This window comes from Neoarius graeffei, chromosome 25 (genome assembly GCF_027579695.1).
Source record: "Neoarius graeffei isolate fNeoGra1 chromosome 25, fNeoGra1.pri, whole genome shotgun sequence".
NCBI lineage: Eukaryota > Metazoa > Chordata > Actinopteri > Siluriformes > Ariidae > Neoarius > Neoarius graeffei.
The window spans coordinates 14491213-14510710 of record NC_083593.1 but is presented as its reverse complement, the minus strand read 5'-3'; the positions used below and the strand labels follow the sequence as shown (position 1 = coordinate 14510710).

General features: G+C 43.3%; 1 protein-coding gene across 2 annotated transcripts in view; it reads left to right on the top strand.

The window, feature by feature from the left end:
- The first annotated feature begins 274 nt into the window (after positions 1–274).
- The window catches only part of LOC132873426 (metal transporter CNNM4), a 77077-nt gene continuing 57853 nt past the window's right edge, over positions 275–19498 (top strand). Inside the window, exons 1-3 of one of the 2 annotated variants that reach the window (XM_060908971.1) lie at positions 275–1682; positions 19126–19269; positions 19359–19493. In XM_060908971.1, the coding sequence (XP_060764954.1) occupies positions 308–1682; positions 19126–19269; positions 19359–19493 (1654 nt within the window). In that variant the 5' untranslated portion in view covers positions 275–307. The remainder of the gene's footprint in view (positions 1683–19125; positions 19270–19358; positions 19494–19498) is intronic. The other variant, XM_060908970.1, reaches the window with a different exon arrangement.

Sequence of the window (19498 nt, the reverse complement as noted above, 5' to 3'; positions counted from 1 at the left end):
TGTGAGGCGACAGCGCTAACCACTACACCACCGTGCCGCCCGGGAATCAACTCATATGTATTATTTCAAATTTCCAGTGGAAATTTGAGTAATTATTCCTACAGAATTTACGTATTTAAAGTCTTTTCTACTTTTGCAACGGCCAAAACATGGTTAAAGTGTCGATAATCGTAGCCGCAGCTCGGACAGCCTATGCGCCGCACTTGCTGGAGATTACCTGCGCGTGTTTGGCTTTGCGCAGGCGCGGATAATGCTCATGTCGAAGCGCGTGACGTCACCGCGCATTTCGCCGAGGAGCGAAACAAACATGGCGGCAGAGTGGAGTGGACAGGTCTGCTTGCTAACTTTAGTCGTAGTGTTTTGGAGCTCTGTGGGGGGTCGAACGGAGATGACGAGCGTTGGCTGGAGCCAGATACTGGGTATGAGACTGGAGAGGAGCAACAAACCGGCCACCATCACTGAGGACGGTGTTATTCAGGTAACGGAAGAGAGCAGCGTCCAGCTCAGGTTTTACGGGCTGCAGCTCAGTTCGGACTCCGCGTCTCAGATCCGGTTCATGGAGCTCAGTGAGGATGCGGATGCGAGTGACTCGGTAAACAGGACTTGTGCGGATTTTACTCAGGATATTCGCTTGGGAAGTTATATGAACGTTAGCAGTCGAGGGATATCCGGTGTGGTGAGCGTCAACGTGAAGCCGCTCCGCAAAACCGAGCGCGAGCGAGACTACATCGCCTGCATCAAGAGTGCGGAAGGCGAGTGGCACGTGCTGTCCGAGAACGACGGGAGGTTCCGAGTTGTGGAGGAGAAAAGTTCTCTGCTCCCTCTGTGGCTTCAGATCATCCTGGTGTCATGCTTGCTTTTACTGTCCGGCATGTTCAGTGGACTCAATCTGGGGCTCATGGCGTTAGATCCGATGGAGCTTCGGATCGTGCAGAGTTGCGGGACTGATAAAGAAAAGAGGTATGCACGCAAAATCGAGCCCATTCGGAGGAAGGGCAATTACTTGCTTTGCTCCTTGTTGCTTGGTAACGTCCTTGTTAACACCACGCTTACTATCCTGCTGGATGACCTTATCGGATCCGGTTTTGGTGCAATAGTTGCTTCCACTGTCGGCATCGTGATCTTTGGAGAGATTGTCCCACAGGCACTTTGTTCTCGCCACGGTTTGGCTGTCGGTGCCAACACCATTCTGTTAACCAAGTTCTTCATGCTCCTCACCTTCCCACTCTCATTTCCTATCAGCAAGCTCCTGGACTGCGTTCTGGGCCAGGAAATCGGCACGGTGTACAACCGGGAGAAGCTGGTGGAGATGCTGAAGGTGACCGAGCCATACAACGACTTGGTCAAAGAGGAGCTCAACATGATCCAGGGTGCATTAGAGCTGAGGACCAAAACTGTCGAGGACATCATGACACCACTGAACAACTGCTTCATGATCAAATCCGATGCCGTGCTGGACTTCAACACCATGTCCGAGATCATGGAAAGCGGCTACACGCGCATCCCGGTCTACGACGACGAGCGCTCCAACATCATCGACATCTTGTACGTCAAGGACTTGGCCTTCGTCGATCCAGACGACTGCACGACACTTAAAACGGTCACCAAGTTTTACAACCACCCAGTCCACTTTGTCTTCCACGACACCAAGCTGGACGCCATGTTAGAAGAGTTCAAAAAGGGTGAGTCGTTTTCACGTCGGGCGCGTACACGATTAGGGATTGGCGAGCAAGTTCTTTTCTCGAAAGGTGCATCAGAACTGAATTGCAGCAGTCTTATCTGCTCGATTTTGAGGGAACAACCTTGGGAGCTGAATCAGTAACCACGAGGCTTTCGTATTAGCTCGCGCTGCAGGGTTTTTGTGCAATCATGTTGATTATTGAAACCACAGAAGTGTTGTGTGCTGCCGTAAACATCGAATTAAATTAAGTTTAATAGATGCGTGTTCCAGGGCGGCACGGTGGTGTAGTGGTTAGCGCTGTCGCCTCACAGCAAGAAGGTCCGGGTTCGAGCCCCGTGGCCGGCGAGGGCCTTTCTGTGCGGAGTTTGCATGTTCTCCCCGTGTCCGCGTGGGTTTCCTCCGGGTGCTCCGGTTTCCCCCACAGTCCAAAGACATGCAGGTTAGGTTAACTGGTGACTCTAAATTGACCGTTGGTGTGAATGTGAGTGTGAATGGTTGTCTGTGTCTATGTGTCAGCCCTGTGATGACCTGGCGACTTGTCCAGGGTGTACCCCGCCTTTCGCCCGTAGTCAGCTGGGATAGGCTCCAGCTTGCCTGCGACACTGTAGAACAGGATAAAGCAGCTAGAGATAATGAGATGAGATGCGTGTTCAATTCCTCAGTGAAATGTCTGTCATCATTTGCAGTCACTCTGACAACAGCGTCATGGTTAAGCATTTATGATATTGTGCTCTGGTGAAATATTTCTTCAAATGCATATTATATACCGTAAGTACTATGGTTCTGTGTTGGCCTCTTACACTAAGTCACATGTATTATTACGGTTCTCGAACATCTCATCCATAATCAAAATCTGTCCATTGACTCTGGTTTGATTGTGGCAAAGCTCTTGGGGCTTTCTGCAGTCACTGCAGTGACCTCCCAGAAGGACCACGTCTTGGATTACGTGCGTCTGTTCGATATCTGATAAAAAAAAAAAAATAGGTGAGTGAATGAATGGGAAAATGCTGTCTCGATAATCTGCTGAGAAATCTGGGTAGTCCTGAATTAGCTCCATGTTTGTTTTGGGGAAAACGACGCAAACTTTGAGGAGTAGTAAGTATGCTGATTTTGGGTGTTTTGTTTTTTTTTTTGCTGTGAGTTGACTGTAGTGAAATGGAATATATGACCGAGGAGGCTGCTATCAAATCCCCAAACTTGGCTTTCTGTGTTTTCATTCTTCCAAGCATTTGTTTATGTCGTTACATGACCCGAATATGCCCTTGAATGCCTGTGAGGATATACAGTTTCAGTACTCTAGTACCTCATGGTCAGTCCCTTGACAGCAGCACAATGCATAAGATCATGCACAAATCAAGAGCTTCTGTTAACGTTCACTTCAAATATCAGAACGGGAAAAAATTGTGATCTCAAAGTGTGACTTTCTTTCTGTCAGTACGTTTACATGCACATCCAAATCGAGCTACTGTCAGTAATCGAGCAAAGGGTCCCAGCAGGGGTGCCAGAGAAATCCAATCCTATATGCACAAGTGAAATCGGGCTATTGTGCAAGGTGCATTGTGCACCCGAGCCACACGTGGCGCTACACGCCCCATCGTGTTGGTACACTTCCGGTTGTCGTCATGAAGAAGAGCTATAGTGTTGCCAGATACTGCTGACGTATTCCAGCCCAAAACACATTCAAATCCGCCAAAATGCACTTAAAACCCCCCAATCTGGCAACACTGGCAGTTCCGTGTTCAAGCTGTTAGGCTTGCTCTAACAGACTGTATGGCTACAAACTGTCCGGCGCAGGCCACTGTTTTGTAAGACAACTTATTTTGCACAATAATATTTTTCTAAAGTCCATTTTTTGCTTACAAAAAATTTTTTTTTTTTTTTTTGCTTACAATTTAACTTATGTCTTAATAAACACACAAAAAGTTCAATTGTTTTGTTTTTATTGACATTCTTCAGATGTTGGACATGTGTATACACACACACAAATACAATGACTTGTTTATGTACACAATTCACAGCTATGCAACAGCTGTACAGATGTATTTGGTGATACAGTAAGTGAGCTAAATTTTAACAGTGCAAACAATGCCACAAAAAGAAAAGATTCATGCCGTTGTCATGATTCGTTGTCATGCCGACCGAGGCTGTTGTGTTTCCCGCTTGTGGTCTCGTCACTCGTCACTTCCGGAAGGGGCAGTGCTGAAGTAAGCGGCTCGACTACGTAGCTCGATAGGGTTTACATGCACTAAGTAGCTCGGCTAAAATCGCATAATCTAGGTCGTGTAGCTCGATTGCGATAAATCAAGTTCGGTTCAATTTCAGCCGAACTAAGGTGTTTATATGCCATTTAGAGCTTCGATTTCAGTCAAAAAACGGCAGAAATTCGATTTTCTCTATGTGCATGTAAACGCACTGACTGTGGCATGGGTGTTGGTTTGAGCCAGATGGACTGGTTTGAGTATTTCAAAGAGAAACTGCTGGGGTTTTCACACACAACAGTCTCTAGAGTTTACACAGACAGAGTGGTGCGAAAAACAAAAAAAAACATCGAGTGAGTGAGTGACCGTTCTGTGGGTGGAAACAAACGCCTTGTTGGTAAGAGAGGTCCGAGGAAAATGACCAGGGATAGGTTTCCTGATAACGTCGCCCTTTAGGGCTAAAGAGAGAGTTGAGAGACTCTCTTCAGCAACGAACTTTGTCTCTGTACGTGGTTTTCCTGAACTCACTCGTAAGAAGGAGTCTTAATAGCAACATTAAGAAGCTCTTCTTTGCAATACATGTACGTCCCTGATACAGGCATTAGTAATTGCTAAATCTAGTCGATGAAGTCACATGGTGTTCGTTTTTTACCAAAAAACAATGAAATATAAAATGTTTAAAATATTGTATTGTCATTAAGCATTGCATACAACCCCGATTCCAAAAAAGTTGGGACAAAGTACAAATTGTAAATAAAAACGGAATGCAATGATGTGGAAGTTTCAAAATTCCATATTTTATTCAGAATAGAACATAGATGACATATCAAACGTTTAAACTGAGAAAATGTATCATTTTAAAGAGAAAAATTAGGTGATTTTAAATTTCATGACAACACCACATCTCAAAAAAGTTGGGACAAGGCCATGTTTACCACTGTGAGACATCCCCTTTTCTCTTTACAACAGTCTGTAAACGTCTGGGGACTGAGGAGACAAGTTGCTCAAGTTTAGGGATAGGAATGTTAACCCATTCTTGTCTAATGTAGGATTCTAGTTGCTCAACTGTCTTAGGTCTTTTTTGTGGTATCTTCCATTTTATGATACGCCAAATGTTTTCTATGGGTGAAAGATCTGGACTGCAGGCTGGCCAGTTCAGTACCCGGACCCTTCTTCTACGCAGCCATGATGCTGTAATTGATGCAGTATGTGGTTTGGCATTGTCATGTTGGAAAATGCAAGGTCTTCCCTGAAAGAGACGTCGTCTGGATGGGAGCATATGTTGCTCTAGAACCTGGATATACCTTTCAGCATTGATGGTGTCTTTCCAGATGTGTAAGCTGCCCATGCCACACGCACTAATGCAACCCCATACCATCAGAGATGCAGGCTTCCGAACTGAGCGCTGATAACAACTTGGGTCGTCCTTCTCCTCTTTAGTCCGAATGACACGGCGTCCCTGATTTCCATAAAGAACTTCAAATTTTGATTCGTCTGACCACAGAACAGTTTTCCACTTTGCCACAGTCCATTTTAAATGAGCCTTGGCCCAGAGAAGACGTCTGCGCTTCTGGATCATGTTTAGATACGGCGGCTTCTTTGAACTATAGAGTTTTAGCTGGCAACGGCAGATGGCACGGTGAATTGTGTTCACAGATAATGTTCTCTGGAAATATTCCTGAGCCCATTTTGTGATTTCCAATACAGAAGCATGCCTGTATGTGATGCAGTGCCGTCTAAGGGCCCGAAGATCACGGGCACCCAGTATGGTTTTCCGGCCTTGACCCTTACGCACAGAGATTCTTCCAGATTCTCTGAATCTTTTGATGATATTATGCACTGTAGATGATGATATGTTCAAACTCTTTGCAATTTTACACTGTCGAACTCCTTTCTGATATTGCTCCACTATTTGTCGGCGCAGAATTAGGGGGATTGGTGATCCTCTTCCCATCTTTACTTCTGAGAGCCGCTGCCACTCCAAGATGCTCTTTTTATACCCAGTCATGTTAATGACCTATTGCCAATTGACCTAATGAGTTGCAATTTGGTCCTCCAGCTGTTCCTTTTTTGTACCTTTAACTTTTCCAGCCTCTTATTGCCCCTGTCCCAACTTTTTTGAGATGTGTTGCTGTCATGAAATTTCAAATGAGCCAATATTTGGCATGAAATTTCAAAATGTCTCACTTTCGACATTTGATATGTTGTCTGTGTTCTATTGTGAATACAGTATCAGTTTTTGAGATTTGTAAATGATTGCATTCCATTTTTATTTACAATTTGTACTTTGTCTCAACTTTTTTGGAATCGGGGTTGTATATAATGTGGTAATTAATAATTGAAATTATTTTACATTTTTGGGCATTATTATTATTATTACTATTATCTGTTTATATTTTTATTCCAAGAGTGTTTTTTTTTCCTCCCCCCGTTGACTCTGAGAGTCCCTCAGAAGCGCATGTGTATTTGGCTGTGAGCGAGTCGCTCTTTGTTTTGAAAGAGTGGTCCGGGTCTCTCGTAAATTCAGAGCAAACTAAAGGACTACTTGGGCCATGATGTTCTTCGGGAAAACCATGTTAGCTTGATGATGGATCTTAGGAGGTACTTGGATACTCTTGGCCTTTAGAGGCTTTCGGGAAACCCACCCCAGATTGGTTTGAGCTGTCAGGAAGGATATAGTAACTCATGTAATCACTCTTTACAACCATGGTGAGCAGAAAAGCATCTTGGCATGCAACAGCAGAAGACCACATTAGGTTCCACTCCTGCCAGCCAAGAACAGGAATCTTAGAATCAAGAACAAGTTCAGAATCAGAATCAAGTTTATTGCCAAGTACATTCTCACATACAAGGGATTTGCTTTGGTGCTTGAACAGTTAAAATAGAAGAATTTAGCGAAGACAAAAAGCAACAGTATACATGGAATAAAAAAAAAGAAGAATCTGAAATGTACAGATTTGAAAAGTGGACATATTTCAGGGGTTTGCGGATGAGTTGTTGGAGACCAAGCTGTACAGTATGTTCAGGATGTGCAAAAATGGGTCACATGATGAAGATGGAGAAGAGACATGATAAGAGTGCGTGAGAGGAAGAGAATGTGTGTAATGGGCTAAGTCAATAACCAAGCTGTACAGTGTGTGCCTGAATGGAGATGTATGACCATGGCCTTGAAATGTGCAAAATGGCAGTTCAGAGACAAAGTGCATTAATGTTACAGAAAGACCTTATTGATGAGGCCAGCTGCAGTGGGGGGAAAAAACTGGCCTTATGGCGTGAGGTTTTGGTTCTAATGGACCGCAACCTCCTACCAGAAGGGAGTGGTTTGAAAAGTTTGTGTCCGGGGTGAGAGGGGTCGGCTACAATCCTTTCCGCTCTCCTCAGGGTCCTGGACTCGTACAGGTCCTGAAGAGACGGAAGGTTGCAGCCAATCGTCCTCTCAGCAGAACGCTGCAGTCTGCCCTCGTCCCTGGCAGTGGCAGCAGCGTACTAAGGTGGTGTTTACATTAGACCGTATCCGTCTCGTTTTCGTCGTGGATGCACTGTCCGTTCACATTAAAACGCCGGGAAACGACTCCACAGGCGGAACAACTTGAATCCGCCAGGGCCCACGTATTCAACCCAGTACGTATCTGATCCGGTGCTGTGTAAACATTGAGAAACGAGGATACGCTGTGCTGAGCTCTAGCTGACGTCGTCATTGGACAACGTCACTGTGACATCCACCTTCCTGATTCACTGGCGTTGGTCATGCCACGTGCTGACGTCGTCATTGGACAACGTCACTGTGACATCCACCTTCCTGATTCGCTGGCGTTGGTCATGCCACGTTGGTCATGTGACACGACTGCTGAAAAACAGCGCGGACTTTCACTTCCTGCTATTTGTCCCGAATCACTGCTCGTGCACTTCACTCGCACGCTCTGTGAGCTGCACAGGGCCGGAGTGCGCACCCTCCAGAGGGCACTCGCTGTTCAGGGCGGAGTGATTTGGAGCGCAGGATGCCTGCGGAGCCGAGCGTGTCCGTGTATTGGCGTTGCTGTGTGCACGCGAATCGTGTATTGGCGTTGCTGTGTGCACGCGAATCGTTTTAAAAACATTAATCTGATGATCCGCTGATACGGTCTAATGTAAACACCACCTAAATAGTGATAGTGGTGTAAAAGTGCACCATTATTGTCTTTGGCAGATCAAACTTCAACTGCCACAGGAAGTACATCCTCAGCTGTGCTTTCTTGGTGAGAGAGCAGGTATACGTCTCCCATTTAAGGTTCTGGGTGATTTATAGTGCTCAGGAAGTGGAAATACTCCACAGGGGTTACTGGGGGAGGGTGTGGCAGAGCTCCTCCTGAAGTCTACAATCATCTCCACTGTCTTTAGAGCATTAAACTCCAAGTTGTTCTGCCTGCACCAGGATACCAGATAGTCAATCTCTCACCTGTCAGCAAACTCCTCCTCATCAGAGAGGGCGAGAAAGCATAAATCAAAAACTATTAGGAATTTTTTTTTTTCATGAAACCTCGGTTATGTTAAGTGACTCGAGGAGTTGTGCCTTTTGACATCTTGGGATTTCTGTGATTCCAACCCCCCCTATTTTTCCATGGCAACCAATTCAACTTAAGAAAATTTGGAGTGGGGTTTCATGTGGGGGCCGGGGGGGGATATATCATCTCCTGATGACTCCTATTATGCCTCTGCCACTGAGTGCATCATCTGTCTGTCCTTCAGAGATTCTCTTTAGCACACCATCTCAAGAATAAGTGGCTGAATATCCATCCGTCCATCCAGCCATCCCTCCCTCCCCAAATCCGAAAATGTTGGGATGATGTATTGCAGTTGAAATTAAAACTGAAAACCATAATTTGTAAATAATCTTTGACCTGCATTGCACTGAAAAAGCAATACAATTGGACATTATTTGATGTTTTACCTCATGAGTTTTGTTGTTTTTTTTGTTTGTTTTTTTCAAAATAAACCCTTATTTCAATTTTGATTCTTGCAACACCTTTCCAAAAAAGTTGGGATGGTAAAGCGTTTACCACTATATAATGTTGCCATTCCTTCTCACAGTTAAAACATGAATCTTGATGAAGACTATGGAGAGGATCATCCTCAACCACCTCAGACCCCCCGTGAGTGCGGAATTAGACCCCCTGCAGTTCACGTACCAACCAGGCATTAGTGTGGGGAATGCCCTTATCTAGATGCTGCACAGATCCCTGTTACATCTGGAGGACGCTGGAAGCACTGTGAGGGTCACGTTTTTTGATTTCTCCAGTGCTTTCAACACGATTCAGACATCTTTGCTCAGGGGGATGCTGAAAGGAGCTGGAGTTGATGGTCACCTGGCTTCATGGACCATCAACTACCTCACTAACAGACCCACAGTATGCCAGACTGTGCGTCTTACATAGTAGTCTGCAGCACAGGAGCCCCCCAGGGTACAGTAATCTTCCCCCTTCCTCTTTACGCTGTACACCTCGGACTTCAGATATAACACCCACACCTGCCATCTCCAGAAGTTCTCCGACGATACAGCCGTTGTTGGATGTCTGTCAGAGGGGAATGAACAGGAACACAGAGGGGTCACCGGTGACTGTCAGCTGGTGTGGAAATACCAACCTCCTCATCAATGCCAGCAAGACAAGGGAGTTGGTGATTGATTTCCACAGTGAACACTCTGGGTACGGACACTGAGATCATGAGGAGAATATAAATATCTCGGTGTTCACCTTAACAATAAACTGGACTGGACTACCAACACAGATGCTTCGTACAAGAAGGGTCAAAGTCGTCCCCACCTGCTGAGGAGACTGAGGTCCTTCAGAGTGTGTAAGACACTGTTGAGGACATTCTACGACACTGGTAGCATCTGCCATCTTCTTCACCGTGGTCTGTTGGGGCTGTGGAAGCTCTGAGAGGGACAGGAAAAGGCTTAATAAGCTGGTGAAAAGGGCCAGCTCTGTCCTGGACTGTCCCTCGTCTCTCGTCTTCTTCCGCTTATCCGGGACCGGGTCGCGGAGGCAGCAGTCTAAGCATGGAAGCCCAAACTTCCCTTTCCCCAGACACCTCGGCCAGCTCCTCAGGAAGAACACCGAGGCGTTCCCAGGCCAGCCGAGAGACATAGTCCCTCCAGCGTGTCCTGGGTCTTCCCCGGGGCCTCTTCCTGGGGGGACATGCCTGGAACACCTCCCCAGGGAAGCATCCAGGAGGCATCCGAAAAAGATGCCCGAGCCACCTCAGCTGATTCCTCTCGATGTGGAGGAGCAGCGGCTCTACTCCGAGCTCCTCCCGAGTGACTGTGCTTCTCACCCTATCTCTAAGGGAGCGCCCAGCCACCCTGCGAAGGAAACTCATTTCGGCCGCTTGTATCCGCGATCTTGTTCTTTCGGTCATTACCCAAAGCTCATGACCATAGGTGAGAGTCGGAACGTAGATCGACCGGTAAATTGAGAGCTTCGCCTTTTGGCTCAGCTCCTTCTTCACCACGACGGACCAGTAAAGCGACCGCATCACTGCGGAGGCTGCACCGATCCGCCTGTCGATCTCACGCTCCATCCTGTCCTAGACTGCCCTCTGAAATCCATCGAGGAGAACAACACCTCTCACCTCCGATACAAGACTGTTGACGCTCTGAACAGCTCCTTCAGCAGCAGACTGCTGCGCCCACGGTGCAAGAAGGAACGCTACCGCAGGTCTTTCATCCCAACTGCTGCCAGACTTTTCAAGGACGGCAAGGCGTAATGTAGTACTGTTTTTTTCAATGTCACCATCACCTTTTTGTCACTTTATTCGCATCACATTGCCATCATCGACTTATGCTGTGTAACAATACTAATATTTGGGACAATATCCTTTTCATTTGCAAGTATTTTCTTATTCGTGTCTGACTCTCATGATTGTTGTGTTACCATTATGTTCATAGCCTGTGTGTGGTGGTTTTTATTTATTTTTATTTTTTGTCATTTATTGGTTACTTTTACACACACCATCCCATCCTCGTTATTTGTTATGCTGTGAAATAACATTCACTATCTGGTGCAATATTTCTATTTCAGTTGCCAGCATTTTATTAGTGCAATATTTGTACTTCACCTGAAGTACTACTCTTATTTAAGTTCCATTCTTATTTTGTTGTGTACTTACATTACATACATGGCCGGTGTTTTTTCCTTTTTTTTTTTTATACATTTTTTTTTCTCCCCAATTGGTTTATATACCCCCGCTCCGAAGGAGGGGGGGGGGCCGTATACTGGTTTACCTCTGTCCATCCATCCGTATCTCTGTCCGTCTGAAACACAACCTTTTTCTCAGCAACCACAAATCATAGCCACTTGGTACCAAACTTCAGCTTGGGGTTCTATACCGTTTTCAGGTCTGTCGCACATTGACTTCCTGTTTACCGACTGAATGTAGTTAAAGGAGTACGCCACCCCCAGGTGAAATTGAGTCAGTCCCTGCAGTCCCTAGAGTTGGATGAGTGAGCCAAAGCGTTTTGTAGCCGACCCAGCCATTGCCCTGATCTAGAAACGCCCCGGTTAGCTTTAGCTTAGCGTAGTCGCTGTAATCCGGCGTGTCCAGCTAGCATGTCATTTGCAAAAGTGAATCAAATAACTCAAGATTTTTTATAATTATTTCTCATGACCTGTACATTCACATCGAGTACACATATCGATGCAAATTAACACGAAGGGATTTACTAGACCAATTTATATCTGGAACTATTTTCGGCCACAGCACAGGCAATGCACCGCTGCAGGCGCAAAGACACCACGCAGCACCTGAAAACCCTCAACTTCCGTCAATACACCAGCGTGACTACTAAGTTCTCTGGTGTATTGACGGAAGTTGTGGTGCTGCGTGGTGTCTTTGCGCCTGCAGCGGTGCTTTGCCTGTGCTGTGGCCGAAAATAGTTCCAGATATAAATTGGTCTAGTAAATCCCTTCGTGTTAATTTGCATTGATGTGTGTACTCGATGTGAATGTACAGGTCATGAGAAATAATTATAAAAAATCTTGAGTTATTTGATTCACTTTTGCAATGACAATGCTATCTGGACACGCCGGATTACAGCGACTACACTAAGCTAAAGCTAACCGGGGCGTTTCTAGATCAGGGCAATGGCTGGGTCGGCTACAAAACGCTTTGGCTCACTCATCCAACTCTAGGGACTGCAGGGACTGACTCAATTTCACCTGGGGGTGGCGTACTCCTTTAAGAAACACACGGTGGATTTACAAAAATTTTCGTAGCATTTTTCTCAGCAACTGCAAATCACAACTGCTTGATATTTGGTGCCGAGCTTCAGCTTAGGGTTCTATGCCATGTCTACCGTTTTCAGGTCTGTCACATATCGATTTCCTGTTTACCGACTGAATGTATTTACAAAACATATAACGGATTTTGATGCTGTTTCACAACGGCAGTTTATCAGGATGCTATTTGAAATCCCTGGGGAGAGACACTGCTCTTTACTGACTTGTTTCAGGGTTAATTATTTGTTGAAGTCACCATTCATAATAAGTGTCCTATTCCTTCGATTGCTTTTATTCTGATATAAGTGAGAGCGGGGGGGAGACGTAAATGAGCAGTAGCTCACAGCTGATCTTGTTTTATAAAAACTCTGACTCCTTGCCATTAATTTAGCTTGTTAGATTAGATTAGATTCGCTTTATTGATCCCACATTGGGGAAATTCATGTGTTACAGTAGCAAGAAAATGTCATACAGATAACAAAATAAAACTGAAATAAAAATTAGACAAACGAAAGATTAAATACAGAGGGCTATTTGCATTATCTATCGTGAAAAAGTATAGAAATGTTGCCTTATTGAGAGGCTCCAGGTAGAATCTGTATAATATCAGGGTTCTCCACGAGGGGTTTTAGAGGTGCGGGCCGCCCCCCTTTCTGTGATTCCCGCCCCCGTTTAATTTCTGCCGCCCCTTTACAAAAGGAAGAGACGTCTCTTTGTTTTCTTTGTGACAGATAGCCTTTCTCTGTTGTCGCGTTGTCGGTACTCCAACACCCGAGTGTGAAACTCATTTACCAGCAATTAGTTTAGTCAGTCTGACGATTATAGTCTAAGAAAAGCATTTCACACTTCGGCGTTTTTGATACATTGTTCTTGCACCGGGAGATAACACGCCTTTATAATAACGTGTGAATCGACACCAAGTTCGAGATAACTGATTGTTATTGTCGGCAGAGAAATAAAGGATAAAAACAAAAAGTTCAAAGTTGGTGCGGCAAGCGTGATATTGCCTATAAAACCGTGAGGATTTAACCTGGCTGTCAGTGTTACTGTAGCTCTTGAAGCTCTGAACGTTGCAATCCAGGGGCCTCCACCAGAGGAGTTTGATTTTCACAAAGCTGCAAAACTATGGGCAGGCATTAGGAACAGGAAGATCACCTTCGAAGTGGATGTTTAGTAGGGCTGTAACGATATGCGTATCGAAATCGCGATACGCAGAGCCACGATCCGTATCGCCACGATCCGTATCGTGATACAAGAAGGCAGAATCGCGGTACACCCTTTCAAACTTCTCCTCAGCCCAAAAACAGAGGCGCTTCCAAACTTCAATTTATGAAGACTTTACTTTTTATTTAAATTACATTTTAAACTTACTTAAATTACTTTTATTTTTTTATATCTATTAGTAAGTCGTTTTTTCACCGACCTGCGACAATCTTCTGCGAGTCACGCAACGTCCACACTCGCCACTGGCAGAGCATTCATTTCTTTTAAGCGGTCGCCATTCTGGTTGCGACGCGGGGAGCGAATCTGTAAACGAGCAGTTCATTGGCTGGCTAGGTGTGCCACAAGCCAATCACAATCACTTGACCGGAAAGGCATGCAGTGTTGCCAGATTGGGCAGGTTTAGGTGCTTTTTGGCTGGTTTTGAACATATTTTGGGGTGGAAAACGTTAGCAATATCTGGCAACACTGAAGGCATGTCTGCTTGGGCGGAAGCCTTCTGCGGCAGTTACATTTTGACATGCGAGCAATGTTTCACTATAAAAATTCCGTAATTTCCATCTGTTTTCCACGATCACAGAAAATCATTGGCCCTATGAGAGTGAGACAGTGAGAGAGCCACCCCCCCAAAAAAAATCTTAACGGATTTACACGATTTGGAAAAATGACTTTTTCAGAACTGAAAAAAACAGAGCTTCCGGCTCAACAGTATTATTTTGAGAAATAAAACAATCTTTGGATATACATTTGTTCATTTTTGCATACATATTACTCATTCTCTGCAGTGGTCTGAATTATTTGTTATTAAATAGTTAATGTACCGTATTTTCTGGACTATAGAGCGCACCTGTATATAAGCCGCATCCGCTCTATTTAAAAAAAAAAATTAAAAAAACATATACAAGCCGCACCGGGCTATAAGCCGCAGATATCTATGTTGAAAAATTAGATATTTACTGCATGTACAGAACGATTTTGTACTGTAAATGTACATGTATGTACCTGAACAGATTCTTTCCGAACAGTGCCTTTTAACACGGCAGCAACTTTGCTGATTAAAACGGAACAGAACCAAGAGAAAATAACCGGTATTTATTTACCTTCATTTCTCATGTGTTTGAAACCACAAGTCACTTTAATCATCTTCGCTGGATTTGAAAATAATTACCAGTTAGTAATTTGTCGTGCGTGTTCTATCTGCTAAAGATCTGCTAATTCTTCTTTGCATTGATTTTTCGTCTATCTTATTTTTGATTCTACTTCCGGTTAGAGCGCCCCTAGCGGTGGAAGAAAAATCCACAGAATAGCCGCACCTTTGTATAAGCCGCATGGTTCAAAACCTAGGAAAAAAGTAGCGGCTTATAGTCCAGAAAATACGGTAAGTAAGTAAATGTTAATAAGTCAAATTTACTACTTTAAAAAAACATTTAAAAAAAAATCGTGGGCGTATCGAATCGTGGGTCAAAAATCGCGATTCGAATCGTGAGTTGGGTGTATCGTTACAGCCCTAATGTTTAGCAAAAGAGGAAAGCAGGTAATTTTGAGTTAGTTTCTTTCAAATATCAAAGCATTTTGTGCAACCATATTTTAGAGATCATGTTAGGCTGTGTAACTATTACAATGCATTTTGCTTGAGTCTGTATGAATGAGTTTAAATTGCACTGTCATTTTTCTTTTTTATCTTCTTAGACTGTTAACTGGTGAACGTGGATGGAGCAGTGTAAATATAGCCATAGAGCAGTGTAAATATAGCCATGGAGCAGTGTAAATATAGTTAAAACAACATCTTTTCAATGTACTTTACTCTCTAAAAAAATAATTTTTTCCAGTGGTGCCTGCAATTACATTTCCATTTCAAACAATGTCAGCTTTTGTGGAGCAGTGTGAATATAGTTAATACAAAGACTTTTCTGTACTTTTTTTTTTTTTGTAGTTTGCTAAATAAAAAAATATTTTTTCCAGTTCCATTTCAAACAATGTGTCTGAATATGATGTGTAAGTGTGTGATGTTTGATGTATGATGTGTTTTGTACCAGTCCAATTGATTCCTCTATTCTAAATGATTACTATTTGAGAGTATTTTATGCAAATGACATATGTAAATTTATGCAAATTTGTTTCAAGTTCATCCGATTGACCCCCACCCCCCTATATTTTCAATCCGTGGAGAACCCTGAACATATATATTATTGCACATAATAATTGCATCGATGAGAGATAGCAGAGGTAGTAGTGGTGAAGTAGTGCAAATATAACGACAAACAGGTTATTGGTGCTACATTACAAGTTGTGGGTGTTTATACAGTCTGACAGCAGCAGGTATGAATGACCTGCGGTATCTCTCTTCTTCTTACACCGTGGGTGTATGGGACACGAACTTGATGTTGAAATGTTTTGGGTTCATACTGTCTGCAATGAAATCCAGGTCAAAGTAAATTTAGAAATTGCTGCTTTTTTTTTTTTTTTAAATTTGCATTTTCCATACCATCCTAACGTTTTCTCATTTGGGGTTGAAGGATTTATATGGAATTATCATTGTGACTGTGCTTGATTTAGATTTTGGAATTGATCCAAGCAGGATCAGTTTAACAGAAATGTTAAATGTCTGAAAATAACCTTTTCTTCAATAGCTTTCTTCTTGTTTGTAATACAGAGGTGTTATTTATATGTTCATTTTCAGGAACTCAAGGCTATTTTTGTCGAGCTATGAATTTTGCCAGCAGTCTGTCCCTCTGTCCGTCCGTCTTGTGTGTCTGTGCATCTGTCCGCAATTCTCGTTAGCTTAATATTTCAAAAATGAATGGTTGAATGTTTATATATGAGTGATTCCACGCTTATGGGTACTGAAATGGAGACATGAACTTATTTTTAAAAATTCACCTAAAACCATTTCTTTTTTTTACCATCAGGTCACAAAACATGTAATCTTTAATGAATGATATGTTAAAAGATAACTTTAATTTTCTGAGATGTAATAAAAACATTTATATGCCAAAGTCAGAACGTAACAGAAGTGTTGTGGACATATATATTCTCAATTTTAACAATGTAGAATTACTCTTTGAAACATAGGAAGGTGATGTTTTAGCAAATATAATTAATAAACATGTGTAGTAGAATAAACATACACATTCTTTCAATAAGATTAACATGGTATATAGCTAGATTGTAATTAATTTGTAACAGACGCGAGATGGACAATCGTAACAGAAGTAATGTAACAGACATCATTTTGGAACTCATAGGCTTGACTTTGGCATATAAATATGTTTTTATTACATCTCAGAAAATTAAAGTTATCTTTTAACATATCATTCATTAAAGATTACATGTTTTGTGACCTGATGGTAAAAAAAGAAATGGTTTTAGGTGAATTTTTAAAAATAAGTTCATGTCCCCATTTCAGTACCCATAAGCGTGGAATCACTCAAATATATATACAGTAAATCCTCTAATATAGGCCGGGGCCTTTATTTCACTCAAGTGCATCTTGGTCCAGGCCATTATTGGAAGGAGGCCAGAATTAGAGGCAGGCCTCTATTTCTATTTGAGCAAAACAGACTACCAGTGGAATGAATAAAAACGAGATTTTGTGTCTATTTGAACCTATAAACTGCGTGCTGCAGTTTCTATGACGAGTCGATCTATAGGCTTATACACAAAACAACGATAGAACTTTAACTTGAAATTGAACAATAGCCTTCCATGAACACAGGCTGATATTTGAACAACATATGTGAACTACACACGACAATAAACAATAAACTCTTTATAGCCTCGATTAGAATCTAGTGAACTTGCTCAGCACTACCGCACGCATGACTCTGACACACACTGTAGCGCAACGTGGGGTACAGAGACTCGCTGAAAAACTCCTCGGGTATTTTTCTGAGTTTACCGAAAATCAGAGTAGAAGGAGCCACCCACCCTCTGTCTGGTTTGAAGCGGTTCTGTAGGACATTGAGCTTTACAGAGTCCGGTGCACATTTTAAGGCATCTGGTTGAAGTTTACCTATGTCTGATAAATCTGATGTCAGTGATAGCGGGCTGACTCGTGGCTCATTAGTAAAGCTATCTGATGGCTCATTTGTCAGCAAGGTGGAGCAACCATCTACTTCTGATCGTAAGGGACATGCGGAGATGTAGGTGTTCTTATATGAAATTCACTGGATGTATGGCTAGTTTCAAACTCAGAGGTAGATGAAGGCAATTCCCTCAAAGGAACTGAGCTCGCATCCAGCTGCAGCGTACTGCTGCTCGGTTGCGGAGGAGTGGAAGCTGCCTGTGCCGTGTTACTAGCTGATACTGGAGAGGACTGGCAAGCAGATGACACCCCTGGATCACTAGTTTTGGACTTTTTCGTAAAAGTCTGAAACAAGCTCGTTTGTTTCAGGGTTCGTTTACTCATTTTTGACTCGCTTCTCAATAAATTCTCGCACAAGCTCTGACTACTGACGATTGTCTGTCTCCGTTTCTCAAAACTGGAGAGAATCTCAGTGGTGCAAGAAAAGTATATCTGCATTGACCAATGAGCTTTCTTGGTCACGCACACCCCGCCCACTCCTGAAGCACACAAATGCGCCGGCACACACACGTCTCTCTCTCTCTCTCTCTCTCTCTCTCAAATTATGTTGCATTGCCAAAGCATTCAGGTAACAATTATAATTAAAAAAAAATATCTCTCTCCCCAAGGTACGCCTAGTGCGTACGGCCGTACGCCTGGCGGCGCCACTGATCACAATTGTCTTTCAGATCGGAACGATTGTGTAAGGCCACTATGATCTCAGAAACATCGTTGGTTATAGCCCCGGCCTGTATTAGAGTCCGGCCATTATTTACCTCCTCCGACAGCGAGACCGGCCAATATTAGAGTCCCGGCCAGTATTAGAGGATTTACTGTGTGTGTGTGTGTATGTATATATATATATATATATATATATATATATATATATATATATATAAATAAAATCATTGTAACCAGCAGATGAAATTCATCCAAACAGGGTCAAAATCACAGCAAAGTCAGATGTCTGAAAGAGTTGTTTTTTCTCTACCATTAAGCTGGGCATACACTGTGCGATTTTTTTTTTTTTTTTTTTTTTTTTTTCAATCGCGGTATTCAGCTGCTGCTCACACTGTACGAGTGAATCGCAGGGGTAAACAGCACGCAACTTACGATTCCTGTTCTCACACTATACGATCCGATGCTCGGATGCGATGCTCGGGATTTCAAACAGGTTTTGATTTTCATCCGATCGATCGGGAGGAGGTCGTGAGATGTTAATCGCTTGTTGTTACCCCATGTATACTACACGATCCGAGACGCACGATTGAGCCAAAACTCGGCCCGATCTCCAAAATAGTTGCATGAGTGAAAATCGTGTCAAAATCGGGCCAAAAATCGCACAGTGTATGCCCAGCATTAGCTTCCTTCATATTTGAAGTACATTTTAACAGCATTTCTGGCATTCAAATTAATAACAATAAGGACTAGATTTGTTGGTGGCAGAGGCATTTCTATCAACCAAATGCAACTTGTTTACTTTTAGGGGCTGCCAGTCTTTAACATTTTTTTTTTTTTTTTACTTCTGATTGAGGTATGCACAAGACAAAGATATTTGATTTCAGGAAAGCCCAGATATCAAAATTTGACCATGTGAAGTGTTTTCTGAGGCCATCAAATGCACCATACAGAAGTACTTTGTTGGAGGGTTTTTGTTTGTTTGTTTTTAAGCTTTTATTCTTAAATTGTTTCTTCCTGACTCTCTCCCAGGCAAATCTCATCTGGCCATAGTGCAGAGGGTGAATAACGAGGGCGAGGGAGACCCCTTCTATGAAGTGCTGGGTTTGGTGACGCTGGAAGACGTGATTGAGGAGATCATCAAGTCCGAGATCCTGGACGAGTCCGATCTCTACAGTGAGTTGGCACGAATATAAACCGTTTTGCTTTATTATTGAGTAGCATCCTATTGATTTAGTTTCATGCTTGACTTCATTCTCTCTCAGCTGACAACCGAAACAGAAAGAAGGTGGACCCGAATAAAAACAAGAGGGACTTTTCGGCCTTCAAACACGAAAACGAATCTAAGGTGAAGATCTCTTCGCAGCTGCTCTTAGCTGCTCATCGGTTCCTGGCGACTGGTGCG